At 43.8% G+C, this 22,255-nt stretch overlaps 2 protein-coding genes and 1 long non-coding RNA gene across 3 annotated transcripts in view; 2 read left to right on the forward strand and 1 right to left on the reverse strand.

The window, feature by feature from the left end:
* The first annotated feature begins 1,489 nt into the window (after positions 1-1,489).
* LOC125499732 lies at positions 1,490-5,000 on the forward strand. Its single transcript, XR_007276715.1, has 3 exons — positions 1,490-1,647; positions 2,448-2,555; positions 3,347-5,000. It is a non-coding gene; the product is annotated as an uncharacterized LOC125499732 (long non-coding RNA).
* LOC105692799 lies at positions 1,701-7,367 on the reverse strand. Its single transcript, XM_012412251.2, has 4 exons — positions 6,666-7,367; positions 6,369-6,474; positions 3,303-3,510; positions 1,701-2,069 (listed from the first exon to the last, which is right to left on the reverse strand). Exons 1-4 carry the CDS (start codon positions 7,064-7,066, stop codon positions 1,993-1,995), a joined length of 792 nt encoding a protein of 263 aa, XP_012267674.2. The 5' UTR covers positions 7,067-7,367; the 3' UTR covers positions 1,701-1,992.
* A 10,226-nt stretch (positions 7,368-17,593) lies between these two features.
* The window catches only part of LOC105692780, a 126,577-nt gene continuing 121,915 nt past the window's right edge, over positions 17,594-22,255 (forward strand). The window contains exon 1 of the mRNA XM_012412219.3: positions 17,594-18,090. The gene's annotated coding sequence lies outside the window, so the exon portion shown is untranslated. The remainder of the gene's footprint in view (positions 18,091-22,255) is intronic.

The raw sequence follows: 22,255 nt of genomic DNA on the forward strand, positions 1-22,255 counted from the left end.
AAAGACAGATTTTTAGAAAAATCATATTCTAAAATGACCTTGAACTTATAGCTTTTAATGGCTATTTGATCGAGTATTGGGATTCGGGAAGGGGAAAGAAACCCCGGGATGCGGATTGTTTTGGGGTGGAGCTGCGTTGCTGACGTCTGTAAGTGTGCGTGCGTCATATCGCGAGACTCGTTGGAATAATAACGTACTTAGCGTTTCGCAGGACGTAAACAAATGTGCTGGTGGATAAACAACATAACTCAACGCGACAAAGGGTAAAGCTACCCCAGCACCACAACCGGAGGGGGATTAACATATGAAAGGCGCAGGAAAAACGGAGTTATATGTTCTTTGTACAGATCGTTGAAAGTTCGGTCCTGCCGAAAAGAGACGTTATACTTTTCCGGGATCTGCACATTTCAGCCTACGGATTTCCTAGTAATTGCGATGTCGCTTCACCTCCCACATCTCAAAAGGCTTCTGAAACTACTTTGAAATTACAAAATAACACCTTACACCATTGTCAAAATACAGCAAGCGCGTAATTTCAAATAATTTCGCACACCTTCTAAATTGAGAGCCAGAGGATGTTTTTGAGAAAAAAACAACATCATACCGCTGTGTAATATCTATTTTCATAGCCCTCGTTGCGGGGGACTTCTATTCTGCTGTTACGACATACGGTGGTTTTAGGTAACTGCTATCCCCAAAGAATGAGGTACTCAAATTTCGAACCGGATCCGATATCCCCGTGTCCCATAATCCTATGCGATTGCAGAATTACGGCCTTTACCTCGGCGGAAATATTTTTTTCCCCCCTCTCTGGTTGATGCGATGAGCTTGAGGGGGATAGAGTGCGAGGATACGCACGTATGAGAACAGGTGAAGGAGAGCAAGGTAATAGACAGAAGGATGCTTATAGCGATGCCTGGGGTCACGGCGCTCTGAGATAACGGGTTAAAATTTCCTTCTAAAGTAAATTTTCACCTCTTGGCTGTTTCCGAGGAAGCTGCAGCATCAGAAGAACACAGAAACGACAGAGGAAATTCGATCGGGGGTTGAATATAGTCGCGCCGGAGACAGATGCGATATTGTTCCAGGCACGGTAGAATTCCAATGAGGCAAAGAATAGCCGATATTCGGTGATCGACAACCGACCCAGACGTACCTGTCGGTGACAAACGTCGTGGTACTCGCAGCTGCATGCCCATATCGAAAATAGGTACATATATCGGCTACGCGTGGCTATACATATGACGTCGGATTTACATTTGTAACAAGGCGATTGCGTGTACTCAAACTCCGACGCTAGGTTTAACCATAACTGTACCTATAGCGCGTATCAACCGTTCGAATTATCAGGTTTCGTCATATTTATTCATTCATGTACAGAGAGCGGATATGTGTAATTATGTATCATTCATTATCGCCTGGTTGACATATGGAATGTCCGTTGCTTATCGAATGAAACGTACAATTATATAAGTAGCTCGATGTTAACTTCATCATACATTCCGTCTGTGCTCGTCTCTTGACGTAGGGCATATAATTGTTTGTTGCTCTTCGCGAAAATGAACGTCGGCTGTCAGAGAATTAGGTACAGAAGTTGGCTAATAAAAGAAGACAAATACTAATATGGCTGTTCGGAAACGGGGGTGGGTGAGTGGAGAGGATTTCTGAAGAGACAGGGCGAGAGAAAAATGCACAAGAGATCCAAGCACAAAGAGCGCCGGACTGACTGACTTTATTAAGAATCCTTACGTTACATAATAATCTCACATTAATTATTCTGTATTCTTCATTTTGCTATTTGCACAAAAGAGCAAATATTTGGAAGCCATATAACGTGATCACTCGGGCTCCTCATACAAATATTAGACATTTCCATTTTAATATAAAAATTCTAGACGATCATTTATGTGTTATTACTTTCCTATCGTTGACGACGATCCATGCGTGTGATCCATGAGGTAACATCGAAAATCCAAATTACACAAGGCATCTCTACACCACCGTTCGTTGCCCTACGTGTCTTCTCGGCCTATGGTGATTGTAGTAGCGTTGCAATCCTGGTTTGTTTTCTGTGAAAACATTAAAGAAAATAATAAAAATTTACGCAAAAAGTAATTACCATTACGAAGATAATCTCTCGCGAGTTCGTTGCATTGAGTTGTGTTTATAATGTATGTATACCGTTGCCACGGGACATCGGACACATGCTATGTATTGTATATACTTTTATAAATACATAGAATTATCAATCGTGTAAATTGAGCTGGCTTGTGTGTCGTTCGTGAACAAATATAGGCGATATTTACTCGTGATAACGTATACATACCTACACTCGTCAAACACGATCTCGCATATTATTTCAAAACTAATCTCCATTGACTAGATTCAGAACTCGCCTATACGATAAGATAAATGAACGTCATTACTAATCTGATGTAAAATTACAGACAAAGCCGATCTTCTGCAGGGGGTCGAGTCTACAAACTCACATAGTCGGCTGCGGCACGATGCATTAGATGAAATGTTGATATAGACATATGCGCGGATGCATTCACGTATGTATTTGCATCTCGGTAATCATCTCTGTAATTGCACTTTCATTAAGTGAAGGACTTAGGCGCGAGCAAGTAGTTCGGAATCGAGTTACCAAACTTCTGAGCTGCCTTTCTCGTCTGACGGGGTGCGGAATTGAATAAGCGAGAATGATTATTTCCTAACGAAAAGAACGTCGTAGAAATTTGGGGTAATTCACGGAATGTATGCATCACTCCGACGCGTTCGCTTTTGTATTATTTATGACTCACTGTCACGACAAGTGACACCTTTCTTCGTAACCTTTGGTATGTATAATGTATACATGTGTATATGTATAGGTGTACCTTTGCGTGCTGGTAAGTGATTACCGGCCACAAAGTGTTACGTCATACGCCATCAGTATTACTTCCCCTGCTTCGTTCCGTCTAAAGCTATTTGAAATTTCACTTTTCACGTGGAATTGAGATACTTCGGCAAACAACCAAATCTCAAAGTTTCCGTTATACCTTAAACACAACTCAAAAGTTTTGTAATGACAATGAGGATATTATCAGAGTCCGCCTAATCAAAACTTGCGCTTTAACTTTCCTACCACAGCTGCACCATAAGTGCATCGCATTATAAAAACCAAGAATTTCGTGGATGGTTCTTGCAATTTGCTCCTTCGAACTTCACACGCAAGCAACACTTTTTTTCGTACTACTTTCATTCTCGAATCGTATTACACCTATATGTGTACAGATAATTCATTTTCATTGAAATTATACCTGACTCGTCATCCGCATCGTACTCAACTAGGCTTTCGTTGCAGCAGGAGTTATTTTGGAATCCTTGATTACGACGGAGCAGTAAAACCGCTTCATTTATGTCACTCACATTCGGAGGGGGAAGAATTGCATAATGGTTAATGAAATACGCTGCCCTGTACTCCGCATCCGAGTTATAGTAAGCCGACTCCAAGCTGCCATTAATTATCTGGAAATTAAAAAAAATTAAATAGGAAACAATTGAAAGATCAAAAATAAACCCCGTGAAGAATAAACCTTGTCGATTGTAAATAGTAACATATAAATTTACAAAACTATTGTCAACTCGAGTATCAGTTTTGAATCATCGACTTTTACGAGGTCATCGGATAAAGTGTTTGTCATACTATCGAACTACCGATTAAATTTTCAATTAAAAATAAAACGGTCATGGAATTTTCAGGAAAATTTCTCGGTAAGTGCGTCACCTATGCAAACTTGGCACTCGATGTGTTAAAAAATGAACCATCGATATTTCACACAATACTATCTCGTTTGTAGTTGTTTTCAGTGGGGGAAAGAAAAAAAATGGTTCGCACAGCTTGATACCAAACAAGATAGAGCTTTTTCCAAAAAAGTGTCTGATCCACCTTTGACATTTTTTTTTATCTAATCACAGCTGCAAACAAACAACATCAACCCTAAGGATTCAAAAAAAATCCCATAACTTTTTCGAGTTTACCGTCGATAGTAAATGCATCGGTGTAAGGACTGAATCGCGGCGAAACGTTATTTCGAATTTCTACGCGCTATCAAATTACATTTCGTCGAGCGATAAGATTATAAAGACTATTCGGAATCGCCACCTGAGGGTCAGATCAATTCAGCAAAAGGTTGTTTAGAAAGGCATGTACATATATACTATAATATCGTATAGGGCGTGAAGGATAATGTTTCGTATAAGTTGATTCAGTGCGCGTGCGGGCGTAGTATACATATAATAGCAGCGTTGCGGTGTAACCGTTGGCATTGTGCTTTCTGTGACGTCCTTTCGGTGAATATTACTTCTAGTAACGACACCGTGGTCGACACCCTCGGCCACTCGTATCGGGACATGGAAAAACACTTTCCATACGTTCCATTATATTTGCCGGTTACAAAATGGGCCGCTCTTCGTACTCATCTCTGACTATTACCCCGCAAATATGACGCATTGGAATATGTATCTGAATATACCGGCACTCGATCCCGCTATCCGTCCGCACATAACCCATGGGCATATCGGCGAATACAATTGTTGCGATGATTACTGTTATTGTTACGGGGGTCCCCGGGATACCGCGGGGCCGAGAAGGATTAGGGAAGTGTTACGATTTCCGCCCTGTAAACGCACGGATAAAAATTATCGAGTTTCCTATCGCCGGTCAATCCCCCGCAGCGTATACGAACGAAGCCCTGGGCATTTCACAATTCTTAACGGTCCTCCCGCATCTGCGCCATTTTGGTAACGGCTCAACGTTGTACCTCAATAATGAGTCTCGTCCGAGTTTATCAACTCGTCGTTTTGGCAACACCCGGTGTACATGCAATCTTCATCGCTTAGGTGTTTGCGGGTGCACGTGTCCGTGATAATCTGAGTTATGAAGTCCCCGGTCTAAAAGATTTTAGTCGGAATCAGGTGTTTCGCTTGTATAGTTTGCCGTTAGTCGTATAGTCGTACATGTACACGAGAGTATCGCGCAATATGGCGTTGCCAGATATTGTTATAATAGATCTTCTCTCGAGTACGAAGAAACGTATACATATACATGTATAATGTAATAGATTCGAACTATACTTATTCATGTATAGCTTAGCGGCAACTATATGGCGAGTGAAGGTAATCCTCTTACGATCATGCGCAAGTTTTGTACCGTCGCTCCGGAACAATACCTGATGACATTCGAGTTCCAGGTTCGAAGTTTAAAGTTTGGAGTTACTAACATTAGCGCGATGACTAACTTTCGACCTTAAAACAGCTATTCTCGGCGTCACGTGAACAACTCGAGAAAGTCTACGTGTCTCTCCGTCGAGTTGATCTTATACGCGTCTCAGTTTCAAACTGTGTCCAGGGCTTATTCTCAACTTTGCGCTTTATGCGGTGTCAGGTGATACGCGAATATGCCGCCGAAAAAAGAAAGAGAAACAAAAAAAAAACAAAAAAAAAAAAAAACAAACAAACAAACGAACTGCGCGAAAAAAGTTTAAGGAAAATATCTTTTTCCACACCACCACCACCAACACCGATACGTTTAGTCGGTCGCATGAATCGACCTGTACGGAGACCTTTACGGCCGTTAAACTTCTGAAAAATATAAACGTGACATTCAAGTTCAAATGGTATACGTATTTTTTTCATTACAAACGTCAACTTTGAAACATAAGCGAATATCCCATCCAGCCTCCGTGAGTCTCAAACTCCGGTCCACGTAGCCTCCGACGTCACACGAGAGGAAACTACATGATTTGTGGTCAATAGAGGTGCGGACCTTTCACGGACGCTGCGACTTCCCGGGGGTGCCTCGTTTCCGGGTAACCCGGGAGGAAAGTGGAACCGCGCTCACTTCGCCGGCGGGTCCTCCGAGTCCTTTGGGTCAGGTTCAGGTCCTTCGAAGACCGTACGCGAGGATCGGAAGGTCCCAAGAGCATAACACCTATCCGGGCTGTTCCATATCAACTAACTTTAAACCCGCTACCGGTTCCGAACTTTACGTTCCTCCCACATTTCCGGCCCACTCTATACGCGAACCTGCCTACACCTATTCGTGTGGAGCGACCCTTTCTCGAATCCCTCCCTAGTTCTATCTTCTTGGGATTCCGAATTTCAGTCAATCTCGAAGACCTTGAGAAGCGTTTTGTATAAGCCTTTTGATGTTTAGGCGAGGGGCAACCTTGTTATGGTTCCGGTCGCGAAACGATACATGCTTCCGTTAGACACACATATTCAGCTATGTAAGTTATTGTCTCGCTTAACGACCTCGTCAAGTTGTAAAAGCTCGCAGATTAAACATCGCAAGTCGCCATATATCGTCGTTAAAAACCACCTACCATGTCGTTCAAGCTTTTCAACTGCTGCGCGTGATCGTTCGTCCAGCCGTAAAGCGGTGCGTGAGGAAATCTTCGCCAATTAGGATGTAGAAGGCTCACGTCGTATCTGTGGTAAAATAAAATTCGTCGCATTTTCGAATCGACCTCAGCATCCGTACGGATGGACGATTTTTCTCTATCAAAACTCGAAGCAACGGTGCACGCGTAGATGGTAAAAATCGTATCGTTGCACCTTGATAATATTCGGATATTTTTGTTCGATTTACTTCCATACTTCGAAATTGCGTTAAATCTTACTTGTTATTTTCGTGCATCTGTCGCACCTCCGGCGCAACATTTGGCATTTCCGGCGAATCTTCTCTTTGACGCTCATCTCCTGAAGCAGCAGTCGGAGCATCAGCGTCTATGGAGAGAGTCCTTTTGCGACGTATCCCAAGTTTCTTGAGAAAATATCCCCAAGAGAGGCATGGGGACATTTGTGAGGTATGTATTTTCACGGTATAGACTCCTAGACTGCTAGACTCGCGTACTATATGAAACGCATGCTTAAATTTACCTGATCCGTTTGCCTCGTAGCGTCGAATCATGCGCGCCTTTGGAACTATAAGGATCCCGGAATTTTCACCGAGGTTCTCACTGTTTCCAACGCAAGAAACGATCTTGATTAAAGTTCCGCGGCGCACAAAGCTCCGGGGCATGAATGGGGAAATTGTTTCAATGAAACGATGGTGGTATTAATTTTCAAAATTATACACCATCCCTTTCGTTATAGTTGCATAAAGACGAATCGTGCGAGATCTGGAGCGGAACCGACACCGTATAGAGGGTTTTGCGACGACAATGAATTTTTCCAAACAATCATATCATGGCACACAAAAAATCTGTAACTTTTTGGTCTATCGACACAGTTTACCCTACTACATGCGCTGTGCACGAATACACTGGAAGAGCAAACCGATCGATTGCGTTGAGAACGAGACTGCGTTGCGATATTATTTTTGTCTCTTGGTTCGTGCAGTGCAGTGCAGCCAACGGCGGAAGGGGGGAGGGGAGAGGGAGAGGGAGGTTATCTGTTTGCTGTGTTACTAATCAAGAAACTTGCGATGGGTTCTACGTGGATACAGTAACAAATACATGCGTCTAAAGTGTAAAGCACTAACGTATAGATACGTTATACGTGTATATCTGACTGTCTATATCGGCTCGCCTTGCGAGAGCACGCCTTATACACCAGGAGCGTCCTTATCTTAATGCGTTCGTGCGTCGCGTTGGCGCGAATCTCCCCTACTACCTTCTTGTTCTAATTCCAAAACATCCTTCCGACATTGTGATTTCTATATTCAAGGCTGTTGTTCTTCGCATCATGCATTCCATTGTTATCCGAACACCAAAGCTGTTCGTCAGACACAAATAGCAACAAAGGTTTGTATCCGGATTGCTGAAGGGGTTTCTCCGGCTGCTTCGAGATATATAGCCGTAATACCCGGGTGTAGGTGCAGTACGTGATACTCGATAATGCCAAGGATGAGCTCAGGTAGATTACTTGAAAAATATATTATCGTCTTATATCTACCCTACGAATGAAACGTCTGACGGCTTATTATTGGGGTGTTTTACACGAGGATTACAAAGAACTATGTACACCCTTCGCTCTGTAATATTATCAGTGGATTTAGAAAGAAGAGAAATAAATAATATGTCTATTTTTTTTTCACATTCAGCTCCCGCAGGCACGCGGATGGCGTGGCACTTGCCGTCATATTTGCGTTGATTGCGACGCGATTGAAAACGGATACGATAGGATTTTTCGATACGTGATATTCTTGTTCATCTTGATCAGAACGGGTTGGTCGGTTGGTCGGTCGGTCGGTCGGTTCGTTGTTTGGATTTTGAAGTTTTAAATTATTTACCACCGCCCGCTTTTATCATGATTCGTATACATACATACATCATACATATAGTATATACTTTTGCCCCGTCTCTCTGGGCTATATACAATCTGGAGCGTTGTTGATTTGAAAGAAAAAAAAATAAATAAAAATAAAGAGCACTTTTTTGTTGACTCATTACGAAATAAAGATTCGATAAACGACGGATACGTACCAATTGATTGGAGACGAATCATCGGAATGATTGCAATCGTCCCCCGCACAAGTTATTGTGTGTACATACAAAATCCAGTTGGCTTCTGTAACCGCATAGGTATATATCAATGATTAATATCATCCCTGGTATGCATAAGTATTTCATGCAAAACCAATATATATTATTCAAGAGAAGAATCTTTTTCAGTGCAAGTACGCGTTGCATATTATGACGGTATGTTTGGTCGTGTGGCGATGTACTCGTGTACACATAATACACAGATGAACGAGTCTCCCCCGAATTGTGAGCCGGGGGTTAGTTGTAAATTTCGCTTGCATCGGTCATGATGTGTTTTTGATGTAAAAAAGAGGATACGTGGAATGCATAAAAGGGGGACTTGAATCACGCCAAATCTCGACGTGACCTTAATACTCAGTCGCAAACACTCACAAGGAGGTCTCATAGCCCACCAATTCCTGTTTTCCTTTTACCTTCTATCTTTACCCTGGCCATCTCCTCCCCGCACGTTCGTTCGCCTGCGGCTCTTTTTTCTGTCCTTCACGTGTTATGTTTTCGAGGGCTTGATCTTTCCGAATCGAGACCCGGGCGTAGAGCGTATTATTTCTGGTAAAGTTGCCCACTACGCTACTATGCACCAAACTGATCTTTTCTGCTGCATCTTCGTGCGATTTTTAAGTGCGTTCTGTGTTCGGAAATGCCTCATTTTCAGAAAATTTTCTCCTCTCTTTGAACTGAACGAGGAATTTATTTCCATGAATATTGTAGCCAAACCCAACCCGGCCCGGAACATGTCACATAATCCGAGCAAAGGAATCGTAGGAATGAAAGGAATGAGCAAAAGTTTCTCACTTCCACTCGCCGGTTTTCTTACATGAGGACTTTCATCGCGAAGACACGGTATATATATATGTCCTTGCCCCTTAGGGGGATTTGCGTCGGTTGGATTTCTTTTTTAAACCAACGCAGGGAGACGTCGTACGGCCGGCACAGTTTCCGGGGGTTGACGGTGAGAGTCGGCGGAAGCGGGATAGCGCTCTGCAATTATTTTTGTTAAAAACAAAAATCTTTACGATCTCCGCGGAAGTGGAGTAATTCGTTTATTTTTTTTCTATTTTATTTTATTTCTCTTCAGTTTTTCGGTTTTTCTTTTTCTCTCAACCTTCCGCTCTATTACGCGGTTTAATCAAGGAAATCAGCCGCAGATCGTGCAATAACCGCGCAACGTATACCCCTATCTTTTTAAAATTGGTTTTTCCCTCGGCGTTTTTTTTTTTTTTTTTTTTTTTTTCTTTTTTTCATCATTTTTACGAGGTCAATTTTGAGTTCGGTACGTTACGCGAAATTTCTATCCGTTTGTCGTACGCGGTTAGTTAGATTAGCGCCGATGAACAGAGGACATAGACACTCCCGCGGAGTCCCACAGCGTAGCCGCGAAGGACGTTACAAAGTGACGGTGGCAGGTCCGACATGAGCCGAATCTCTCCGCTTGCTTTGATAAGAATTCCATTTCCCTCGGGAACACCTCGACGTGGTTATATACCTATACCTTTAATCGTTTTAGACGAAACTATTATCTCGCACCGCGGGTTAGGATTACAGTGGGAAGGCAAATACGAGCAAAATGTCCTCGGCTAGATCGTATCGCGGGGAACAGATGCGTCCTTGTCCGCGGTCGGGCAGTTTCGGTCATGCGTCTTGCTTCAGTTTTTCCGGCGGTGGTCCCTTCCGCGGACAAGGACCGGGACGTCGGCTTGTAATAGGATCCCGAAAGGTTATAAAAACAGCCGAATATATCGTATCACGGACCGCTTCCTCCCCATCCGAGAATGCCCGTGGTATCCTCCTCTTATTCCTCTATACCTCGCGCTCTCCTCCTCCTCCTCCTCCTCCTCCTCCGCGGGTTCTACCACGCTACGCGAGTCCCCGTGGTGACGCGAGATTATCGGGTCAAGATGTCGCTGTACCACCCCGGCGTATGTTTTATTCCTTTGGTCATATACCTACGCTCTTTATTGCAGGACCCACGGAATTTGACGACTGACGGAATCTGGCGCTATACAATATCCAGCGGCGAGAAGTTCGCCCTCGCCGATCTCCCGTCTGTCGCACGCGATGGTCTTACTTACGGCGGGCGTCTCGATCCACGGTATGCGTAAGATGCTCCGGAGGGAAGAATGCGCCTAAGAACTTGTCCTTCTCGAGTCGAACTCGATAGGAATCCAATCGCTGTAGAGTAAACTTTGTATTGCCACGATTCGTCTCGAGTTGCCTGTATATTTTGTGTGCTGATAGGTACGCGTGTATAATGTATACACCCGTCCTATGTGAGTTTGTCTGAAATGGAATCGTTGCTCGAATTTTTTTGTCTGTAACAAAAAATGTACGCAGACGCGCACGTGTCCGGTGAATTTTTCAAATGAATGGGAGGATCGAATTACGAATTGTTCGGACGGAGCCAGCGGATGAAAAAATTTACTCCCGTGACATTATTCGATACCTCTTACATCCAGAGTATTATATGCGATGTACGTACGTACATCCTTCGTACGGTCGCAGCGTCGACCGAGAGATTTAACGCTCTTCGTTGATAGGAAATCTGAAAAAATTGGCAAAAATGACAAAAGAAAATAACAGTAAAATTGGCGCGTTAGGTTTTTCTTCAACCGCGAATCGAGAAACGACGGGGCAATTAGCGGGCGGAGAATAGAAGCTCAAAACGGTGTATGAATGTGATTTTCTTTTCTAAGAAGTAAAACGAACACGTCTTTGTGCTCGTCTCCGCGTCGTATTCCGACGCCGCAAGATTTAGCATGCCATTCGGTACGAGGTACGACACCCGGCAGCCCCGCGCGGCGTTCAAAGAGCCTTCGTGACAATAACCGATAAAAAGACGTTCTCCATTAAACGTTGACAGGAGCGGAGTGGGAGAGGATCGCGAGCCGTCTGTCTGAAAACCACCGTCTGTCTTCGAGACCTCGAGAGGGCCAACGAGACCCCCGACCCTCTCCCTCGGTAGCAAACGGTAGAAAAGTAGATTATAAAACCCGCAACGATAACCTGACATACTCGACTCGACGTCACTCCGATTCACCCTCTGGAGTAGCGTTTAAAGGGGCCGGGAAATTACGACAAAGTGGCTGATCCTATACGGTCGTCTCGCGTTAGCTGTTAGGGGGTCGAAACGGAGGAACATGGAAGAGCAGCGCTCGGCAAGCTCGTACGTCTACGTCTATCGACGAGAGCCGCTGACCAGCCTCCGCAGACGAAGGATACTCTTACTCATGGACACGCGGTGGTGAGTCTGCAGGATCGATTTGAAGGCAGGTGCCTTCCACCACGCAGGTCCTCCTCGGCTAGCCGCGGGATGCGCTTGCGCCCTGACAAACTCTCTTTATTATATATGCGGTTTATAAACTCGTACCGTCAGGCGTTGACCACCTCCGCACACGTCCCATTCGCTCGTGTACATCCCGTATCGTGTGTCTGCTGCGAATTCGTTCACGTGTGTGGGACACGTTGACCGACCCACGGCTCCGAGGTAGACACACGAAGGGTTGTCGCGGACGGACGTGAATTTTCGGAGATTTGATGGAGCGAGAGATTTTACGAAGATTAACTCGCTCGGACGTACATAACGTGCATATACATATGTAGTACATACGGACGTGTTCGTCTGTAATACGTGGCACCGTATACGCGGGATTGTAAATGGGGCATTTTCAGAAGGACTTCGGAGGAACGCGTCGGTTCGGATCTCACGGTGAAAATTGTTGAAATACGCGTGTATACGGTCGCTCGATTCGGGTGGTGGCCGGACGAACGAATATCCGACAATAAACCGAACAACGATTCATGTTTTCGTCGATGCGTCTTATTGCGTTAGCCCACGCAACTTTCAGGCTTGGATAATATCGTCACGTGAAGAATGAGAAAATCCTTTCGTTGAGTAACGGAGTTGGCGGGGCGTTGAGTAGATTTACCCACTTTTCCTCCAGTATTCTGACCACAGCATCTTTCCTCCCTCGTTCCGGTCCACTACGGCCGACCCTCGATCATTGTTTTCATCCAAAGATGCCAAGTTGGTCTTCCAGTTGCGTACGGAGGGCGCCAACCTCCCCTCGACTCGAAGAAAGAGAAAGAGAAAGAGAAAGAGAAAGAGAAAGAGAAAGAGAACGGGAGAGAGAGAATAAAGCAAAACGTTATTATGGAATCCTTCATGAATCGTTTGATCCTGTTGCGAACGTCGGTGTTGGATGGAAGATGAAGGAAGCACCTTTGACGTTAATCTTTACAGGGCTTTGTGCCGCATGCCATGCGTTTTTCCTCTCTTTTCGTTCGTTCATTTCACTTCATTCCGCGTATACCTTTTGTACATAGCATATTGTGACTCTCTGCAAAAAACCGTGCGGAAGTATTGAAAGCAATACATAATTATCCATTACGGTTCATTTAGTTTTCTCATTTCCTCTGCCCTTATCGCGTCTGTAACCTTCGCGCGTAGGTATCATACACACGAATAAAAATATTTCGCAATCCAGATTCGTTAGCTAGCGAATCTTCCTCTAACCGTTCAGCTCTAGTATAGGTATATCCACGGCTACATGTACAGTACCTATTCACGAACAACGACACAACTTTGACTATTAATGAGATTGCGTTTCGTTACGTATTATTCCTTCGCTGGCGTATTTCTCTGTGTGGACCAGACACACGATCCTTCGTTCAATTCCCGTCTCCGTTCGACGTAGTTCGTTATGAACGGTGTACAATGCGCTCGTGTAGAACATATTTATGTATATATATATATAGATTTAATCCAAAGAGAGGGAGACGCTGCTATACATGGGTAACAAATATTGTTTTCACGATAATCGTAGCTTCGGTGGTATACAGCGTTGGATTAGAAGCAAAATTGCCCAGGATTCGAACTGCGTTAGGCTCCTGCTTAATTAAATTACACCTGCCGAGAAACTCGAAGTACTTCTGCGTCCAGATCGCATCGTGCGGGTCAACCACGGGTATGAAGTATCGCTTGTGTACGAGCCACTGATGCTAATTGATAGGGTACCAATCCTCGTTACAGGACAGTCCGATGTACGCGTCACCGTCCAGCGAACCCTTCGCATACACCTATATTTATTTGCGAAATTACCTGCAATATTCAACATACGTTTTAACCGCTTTGACGGACGGTGTGAAGGATCAGCCGTTATTCAGCCGGTGTGAAGGATAACTATAAGGTTTCACTCGTATCGTCGATAATCAATGTTATCGCTACCGGTTGATTATACCGCTGTATCGCCCATCGGATACATACTCGGTAATTTCATACGGGCACGTTACCCAGACGAAAAGCTCAAAGCTGTCGCAGTAACGCTCCGCAAGGTTAATTAATATAATCCACCACTTTGTACGGGTGTGCGGTATACCGTTAGGATTACCAAGGTTCAAATCCCCCGAATCGCGACGCGTGTCGGATAAGGAGGGTAATTTCGAAGATATCGCTATATTTTCCACCGTATCTTCAGCGGTGATTTTCGGACGTCAGTCGTCCGAGTAGCACCCAATAATGCATTCTCATTCCACACACACACGCACACACACACGGGCGCGCGTATTGAAATCTGAGGATCGTTCTTCTCGCGAATTTGATCAGATTCCCCGCGGTGATGGAATTTTTGTTTCGCCTACTTTTTCTCCATCTCCGCGCTGCGGGCAGGAAAATTCCGGTAGGGTGACAGGAATTTTTCCGAGCGCGTCCGCGTCGGCGACGCCTCGGACTCGCGGACGTCCTTTCCGTCGAGCGGAGGTGGAAAAATTGAGCTTATTCGCGCGATCACTCGCACCGTAACCTTCTCTAGGGTAACTCGACTTATCTTTAGACCGGTGAGCCGGCGAGAACCTGCAGGTTCGGGGCCCCGATGTACAACCACCTCCTCCTCCCTATCTTCACCACACTTGGCGAGAATCGCGATTTTATTCCGCGTGAGAAAACCAACACATTTAACCCGCGAACTGCGAGTCGTTCCAGGGCAAACACGGTATTTCTATATTCCTCCATCCCGGTGCAGGACGAGGACTTCGCTCGCGCCCGTTTATAGATACACACTTATTTCCACTCTTCGCGTCTTCCTCACGCGCGCACACCGACGACCCGTATCTACGCGATATTCCTGTTCGTGTGTCGCGTGTAACACGTACGCCGATGTAGGTAGGCAACTCCGTGTGACTCTTGGTTTATACGTATAGTTCTTCGTATACCAGTACCAGTTCTGTTATCTGAAACGACTACTTATGACTAGACACGATCTCGAATCCTCCTTTTGTTTTTCGCCGGAAGACCTTTATGATTCGCTGCGGTAAGGATTTCGATTTGAGATATCGATATGTCGATGTATGATAACGACAGAGATTGAAGATCTTCACCTTTCCGGAATAGACAAGAAGCGGCGTGAGATATCACTGGTGGAAAAACTCCTCCTATAGATATATTTATATATATATTTTTACGCCAAGATTTTCTGAAAATCAATAATCTGATTTCATGATATTTCTCCAACTCGAATTCGCCAATTCACTCATTCCCGAGTCTGATTTTATCGCAACAAATACGCATCCTTAATCGCATGCAGGTATATAAGCTAATAGGTAATTAATGTCTCCAACTAACGTCGTGGCCTAGCAAGTCCAAGTTTCGATCGAACGGGGGTACTCGACTTGATGTATTATTACGTTCGTATATTTTATTTACGGGTGCAGTGCTACCGACGTACACGTACGTACATCCACCCGTACGTAAACATGTATACACACGTAGGCAGATGTATTGTCAAGAGTAATCAGTTGGGCCTGATGAAGGTTACATGCATCGCGGATTGGTATGTAGATGGATCGTAATTTTCCAAATACAAAAGCTGAACCCCAAATAGGCCGACGTGAAAGATGAGTTACAATTTCGAACCGAAGTAAATATGAAACGAAATGGTCACGGTGCATAGCGTGCAATGAACTCGCGGGCGCACGAAATCCATGTACTAGGTACAGATAATAACAGGCCATCAGACGATCTACTCGTAAAACTGGAAAAAATCATTCAAGTGGATGTAGCCATCCTAGCTGATCATAGCTACGATATACAAGTAGTTGCAATTATTTCGGACAGTTTCGATAGTTGTTTATCCAAGGGAAAAAAGGAGAATTTTTTTAGGCAAGTTATACGCGACCCTCCCATGCAATTTTGGGATCTCGTAATTTTCAGCTGGGCTTATCGTTTGATTGGAAATTCACTCCACCTCCAGTTGGCCGATTGATTCGAATCCCATCTTTTAGTTTATTCGGAAATTTGATATTTTCGAAAAATTCGAAAATCCGTTTAACCTTATTAATATTCGGAATTGAAAAAAAAAACAAATTTCGCGGCCATAAAGACAGGCTAGAGTCTATCGGTGTTTTTTCATCTCCGTTCGAAATTTACAGCAGATTTTTATTACAGTTGATCGTATTTATCCCACAGTTTTTTTTCTCTTCGTTGACTATCGCGAGGGTATAATATTTTCATTTTTTCTACGCCTCGCCGAAATCTCTTCGGTGGCGAAGGCCGACTGAATATTCGTATCGTCCGTGGGCGACAAGCACGCGGCGGTAGAATGTACCGATTCTTGACTTGATTTATTGAAATTTTTTTTTTACGGTAGTAGCGCAGCGAGCGGCGGCGACTCCTCCGTAAACGCGATCCTTCTCCTTCGCGGCGGTGTATCCCACGTTCTTACATCGATTGGCATTTGACCCGGCAGCGATATCGTGATATTGTGATTCCGAAGCGACGAGGGTCAGAGCCTGGACTCGCCGTGGAAACTTTTCGACAAATTCCCCTCCTCCCAACTCCTCCCAAAGTCATTCAATCGAATATCCCAGCGACGGTCAATTCCCCGCCCAATCGGATTCTGCGGATCTTGAGCGAGGCCTTAATCATTCGATATTATTCCGATTGATCGGAGTCGCGGTCCGACACTTGTGGATTTCAATTGCGATGAATATAGTTTCAGAAGATGGAGAAAAAAAAATAATATATATATATATCTATATATGTCCAAAGTAGCCATCGCGATGGTCAATCGCTGAAATTCGACCGTGTTGCCGGGATACCACGCGAGTCTGGTAGTTTGGCAATTCGTATTTTTATATTTACAACATGCGTATTGTATGTGTATCTATATTTGGTTGGTTTAAAAGATGGGTTGTTCGCCTCCGCCGGCACCCTCTTAACGAGGAAAGATCAGACGAAAGGGAACCCTCGTGGAACAAAGGAGTAAAAAAGAAGGTTTCGAAGGAAAGGGGGAAAAGGGAAAAGTGTAGGGGACGGAAAAAAAGAAGAACATCGGGCAACGGGAGTTTCGGGGGTTGAGTGACGTTATAACATTTCCAAATCAAAGTATGCTCCCTCAAGATGTCTATATCTCTTTCGATAAATCGGTACCGCGTTTATCAGGCTCGGTTTTAGCTGTAACCACTTTTAATAAGAAAAGTTTCACGCAATTATAAAAATCGAAAAACTTATCTCATTTCCATGAGACTCTCGTGGTTAATTGAAAGGATCTGATGGCGTTTAAACAAACCTCTGTTAGTTCGGGGTGATAAATCTTCCTTGCAAAAATCCCCTTCAACGAGAGATACCCTCCGCCATCGCCATCGTCACCGTCCCATAAAAAGACGGATTAATTCGTACAAACTTATAACTCGCGACAGATGAATTTGCGCTTGAAATCCCGACCGTCGGATTACACCGGGTTTCCCCCCCCCCCCCCCCCCCTCAATTTTGGAATCCGCGTTGAACAAAGGAAACGTTCCTCGATCTTCGTCGTTCATTTATCGGGATCCAACCAATGACGATTAATCGTCGATCGCGTCGTTTTCCATCCTAAATTAGAGAGACCCCCGCCGTATACGTATACGATACAAGGAAATCGTGTGGATCAGAAACGACGTTCGGAGCGCTTGCGCCCTGAACATCGAGGCGCCAGGCGTCTAACACGCCGGTATTGCAACCCCGCCTGACTGTTGGACACCCCGCAACCCCTACAACCCCCAAGGCAGCATAAACTCACAGCGTGATCAGCGCGGCTCAGTTGTTCCGGAACGGTCGTGGCGACGGGGTGTTGATATTATTATCTCCGCGATTAAAACCAGGTGAAACGTACCTGTCCACGTAATACGTTATCTTCGCTACTACGCCAGCGTCGGCTATCATCGCGTTATATCTATAGTATGCGAGGTTATCGACTGTTCAGTGGTTTCTGCTGCGTTTGTGTGCATGGTGGTAGTAAGTCTCTCGGTGTTCGTTGTCGCGAACACATTTTTTAGAATGAAAAAAATCTCGATAATTTAAATTCGACGGAAGTTATATTGGATATTATAAATTCATTCTCGCCGCGGTAAAAATAAATATTATTCTCCGACGAAGAAATTAAATAAACGAAATAAATAAATAAATATATTTTCGCCGATGATGTATTCGCGGATCGCCTAAAATCCGGGACAATTTTTGGTGTTCAGTTTGCGATCCACGCACCCCGAGGAACATGCGGTTAAGAATGACGAGGTCCATCTGAAGCAAAAGGTTGGTTACAAATGGAATACGCGAGATATCAATTTTATCAATAACTTATATTTATCTTCAACCGACAACGTTTGTCCTTATTTTTCACGTTACTTATTCAGCGTTCGAAGTTACGAAATTCATTTTTAATCGTATATGAGGCCGCTAAATTTCAGCTTATCTTACCGATCGTTTTCTATCTTCTCCACGCCGTTATATAGTTCCTCACATAATTATATGCACGAACGCGATAGCTGCTGGACGTTAGTTGTTAACGTGCCACTTTCATGCGATCCTAAATTTCAAACCATGTTCGCGGTTGCCGCTGCAGCTGTACGGTGTGCTGGGTCTAGTAAATACGTTTAGAAAAGTTGCAGCACGTAGGTACCTGTCTCAGAATACTCGTCCGTTAGGTACGCGGTGTACGTTATGTTTATTCTACTTTATTTCACTTTACCTCATTTACTTTAATTTAATTTAATTTAATTTAATTATTCAGTTTTCTTTTTCTGTTGTTTATTGTTTTTTTTTGTCTCGTCAAAGTTGGAAACCAGCTGCACCCTAGGTTCGTTGAACGAATAATAGAAGCGCTGGTCGGATATTCCAGAACCAGCTTCTGCGAGTACCACGCGCTTTCACCCTATACGCGGGGTACTTCTGACGCACACTTCCGTAACAAAAGGCGGTGGTAATATCCCCTCATTATTCATCTCGATTTTAAATTTGACCCGAGGACAATACTTCTTTATTTTAGGACGTCAGGTACTTTTTCCTCCATTCATCACACCTACTACGGTACATACATACCTGCGTACGTAAACGCATTACATACCAACCGCTTAGGTATGCAGGTATATCACGGGCAAAAAAGTCTAGGGTTACGTTGCGCTTATTTTCATTTGTCGTTGTTTCGTTTCTCCGTTTCGTCGCAAAACTTATTTATATATATATACAGCCAGGATTATAATATAACTATATACAGGGCATTGATCAAGATAATTTCTCAATTACGCCCGCATCTTAATCTTGTCTCGCGGCAAAACTGATTGTGAGCTGACGACTACCGGGCGACCCGGCTGCTTCGGTGAGAAAAAAGGATTTGAAAAAAGAGAATAGAGGGAGTTGAAAAAAGAAAAGTTTGAAAGCGTTAAAAGAGCCTCGCGTATACCTCCAACGCTGGTAAATTGTTATATATACACGAAGGTATTAAAAAGGATAAAACGAGAGGAGCCGCTAAAATTAACAAAAATATTATATAAAAAGAGTATAAACTCTCGAGGGACGAAATGAGATGAGATGAGATGAGATTGTTTAATAAAGATTGCGGGGACCACTCGACGCGCGTATTTCTGCAGAATTTTTTTATGCCAAATCCATTCGAGTGAGTCACAGGGGCTTTACGACTCGTATGCGTAACTCTTTTGACGTTCGGGTCAAATCGGCAAACGAACCACCCGACGGATTTGGAATCATTAACCGGCTTTCATTGGCTGCCACGCCGAAAACGAGCTGATACCGTGCGACGGGTGGAATAAATTATCCCTTAGCGATTAAATCCTCGAGCTTTTCTACGTGTCGCGGGGAATCGACACGGCCGAAGAGTCGATAGAGATTTTCTCAGGCATGCGTCGTCATTCTGTTGATTATATTTTTCATGATTCCCAATTTTCTCATTCATCGACAAGCCAGATACTCCCTAACAAATGAAAATGATTTATCAAACCGCTACAGGGTTGTCTTATGAAAATCAGCTCGGTGTTCGGGGAAAGAGAGAGGGATTTTTTGCTAGTTGCGGCGAAGGCCAGTGGTCATTAATTATCCTTCTCATTTCTTGAACTTTCAATTTTATTTTACTCATTTTACTTGTACATTTATTTATTTCCAGATCGCTCTTTTCGCCGCTAGTTAACCGACGTTAGCGCGCGGCGCATGACGCGAAAAGGGGGAGAGTTATTTAATATTAATCGATTTTAGACTCGCTTGCTTGGATACCGGCAGATCATATTCTTTAGATAACCTCGTGGAGTTTCACGTTTCTCGAGAGAGTGCCGTTTTCCATGCATTAAGTCATAATTCCCGTCGTGCGCTCTGAATTTGTTATTTAAAACGACTTCTTCGAGTTCGTGTAGCGTCTACTTCGCCTCTATACATACTGTACGACTATCTAACTTAATCTAGCGAAAGCTGCGACGCGTCGAAGCGCACTCGGTACACATACACGTGTGTATTTTCGTACGCTTTACTCGGTGAACTTGATGGTCTAAAAATGTAACGTCGTTAAATTTATGCAAACAATGACCCAAATTTCACAGAGTTGCAAGTTATTTGTTTTTTGTTACGATCCGAGAAAAGGGAATTAGATAAAAAAAAAAGAAGAAAAATATACATTCTGTATCACGATACAAAATAAGTAATTACGACACGTATGTTTACACGAAATCCCCGACTTGTTCAGAAAAAACATGTAGTTGGATTGGAGAAGCTATGAAGGCAGCTGATTCGATGGAGAAAGTTTGAGTTGTCGTCGAATCTAATCATTCGTCAAAAGGTGTCCAAATATCCACTATTACAGGAGGGAATGTGGTATATAAGGAGCGTCAAAACCGGAAATCCTGGCGGACGGACTCCTTCCGGTTGATCGATTAGCGCGTCGTAGGGAATACGTTTACCGTGTACGCGATCAATCTTTTTGTCAAAAGATTGTCATCGTGAAGAGTTGCTCTTTGTACCTTCAGCGTGATATTTCAATCCTGATCAAGAGGCCATGGTAATTTTTTCCCTAGAAAAATTCAATTGATACTTATTGTTGACTAATTTTTTAATTTCATGAAAAAAAAATACGTACAGCAGCTGCTATCGCTCTTTATACTCGTGACCTTTGATCTATAGAAAGTCACGTTACACTCTTGTCTTCTGGTCTCCAAACGCCTGAAACTAAGCTTATCGCTTACTCCCAATATCGCTTGTTTTTCGTCGATCGAGTAATTCATTCGCGAGGAATTTAACGTGCGGACGTTTCAATCGTTGAATGCGATCCCTGAGTGTACGGAGGTGACCCTGTAGCGACAAAATACAAATCACGTGGTTTAATATCTGCCGTGATATTTTTTTGCGCTTTTCTCGCTTCGGCATTTTTCCTTCCAGTCATCTGTTTGCTCCCGTTTTTTTCCTAGACAATTTTCCGTCCGGATTTCATGACACGGGGCACAAGCCAATCAAAGGCTTCGCGGAAGACCTAGATGCATTGCACTAAATGAAATGAAATGAAATGAAATGAAATGGAATGAAATGGAATGAAATGAAATGGAATTTAAGCTCGCAATTGGATTGCGGAAAAATGTTCCGAGTGCTAACGAACGCGATGGAGAAAAGCGGCTTCTGGATTGCTGCGCAGCGTCTGGGAACCTTTGTCTTTCGTGGTTTCAATCTACAATTAATTCCCCTGGCTCCCCAACTTGTTAACTTATTTCTCCCTGAAAATATTTTCCATCAATCCATCTTGCACAGTTACATCCTAACGACCTGTACCTGCATATCGTATCCCCGGTATACACGGTGAATCGTTATAAACTGTAAGTACGAAAATTTAGTTTCGCTGCACCGCGTCGCGCCACCAAAGTCTCAACGAGCGACATTTTACTTTGTTGGAAAATAATCTACATCCGGAACTTTATTCGTTAGTTTCGCATCGGTGGTTCCTCAGTTAAAATCCGTAAGACTCTCGTACACCTAGGTATTTTCGGACGTCGCACACCCGCTCCTACGGCGTAACGATCATTCGTGGTATTCGAAACGAGCCGCGTTTGTCGGCGCGCGACGTACGTTGACTCGTACTACTCGACGAGGCCTCGGCGGTAAGAACCAATCTCGATATCCTCTACTCGGCAGGCGGTTCTTTGCGCGCGTTACTACGTTACCTCGCCAGTTGCTGTAGCCGTATCTCCACGTAGAAATACGAATAGGTCGAACAGCTGCAGCTAAGCCGACTCCGAGGCAAAGTCGTCGTCCCTGGGTATACTTATTGTACTCTAACTGCAGCTAACAACTCTAGCAACTTCGATAGGTAAAACAATTGAAGTTATACGTACATTCATATTTCTCTGCTCTACGGTATACACCTACTTTATACATCCGCAGAACGACGTATAAACTAATTAATGTTTGCGAAACTTTAAATTCTCTCGTA

The sequence above is a fragment of the Athalia rosae genome, chromosome 1 (genome assembly GCF_917208135.1).
Source record: "Athalia rosae chromosome 1, iyAthRosa1.1, whole genome shotgun sequence".
Taxonomy (NCBI): Eukaryota; Metazoa; Arthropoda; class Insecta; order Hymenoptera; family Athaliidae; genus Athalia; species Athalia rosae.

What these genes read in the sequence shown, in the direction of transcription:
- LOC105692799 (XM_012412251.2), bottom strand. Translation starts at nt 7,066, where the DNA reads ATGCCCCGGAGCTTTGTGCGCCGCGGAACTTTAATCAAGATCGTTTCT. An exon ending in CAGATGCACGAAAATAACAA is followed by an intron (nt 6,475 to 6,665) that starts GTAAGATTTAAC and finishes ATTTTACCACAG; the next exon opens with ATACGACGTGAGCCTTCTAC. An exon ending in CGATGCGGATGACGAGTCAG is followed by an intron (nt 2,070 to 3,302) that starts GTATAATTTCAA and finishes ATGTTTTCACAG; the next exon opens with AAAACAAACCAGGATTGCAA.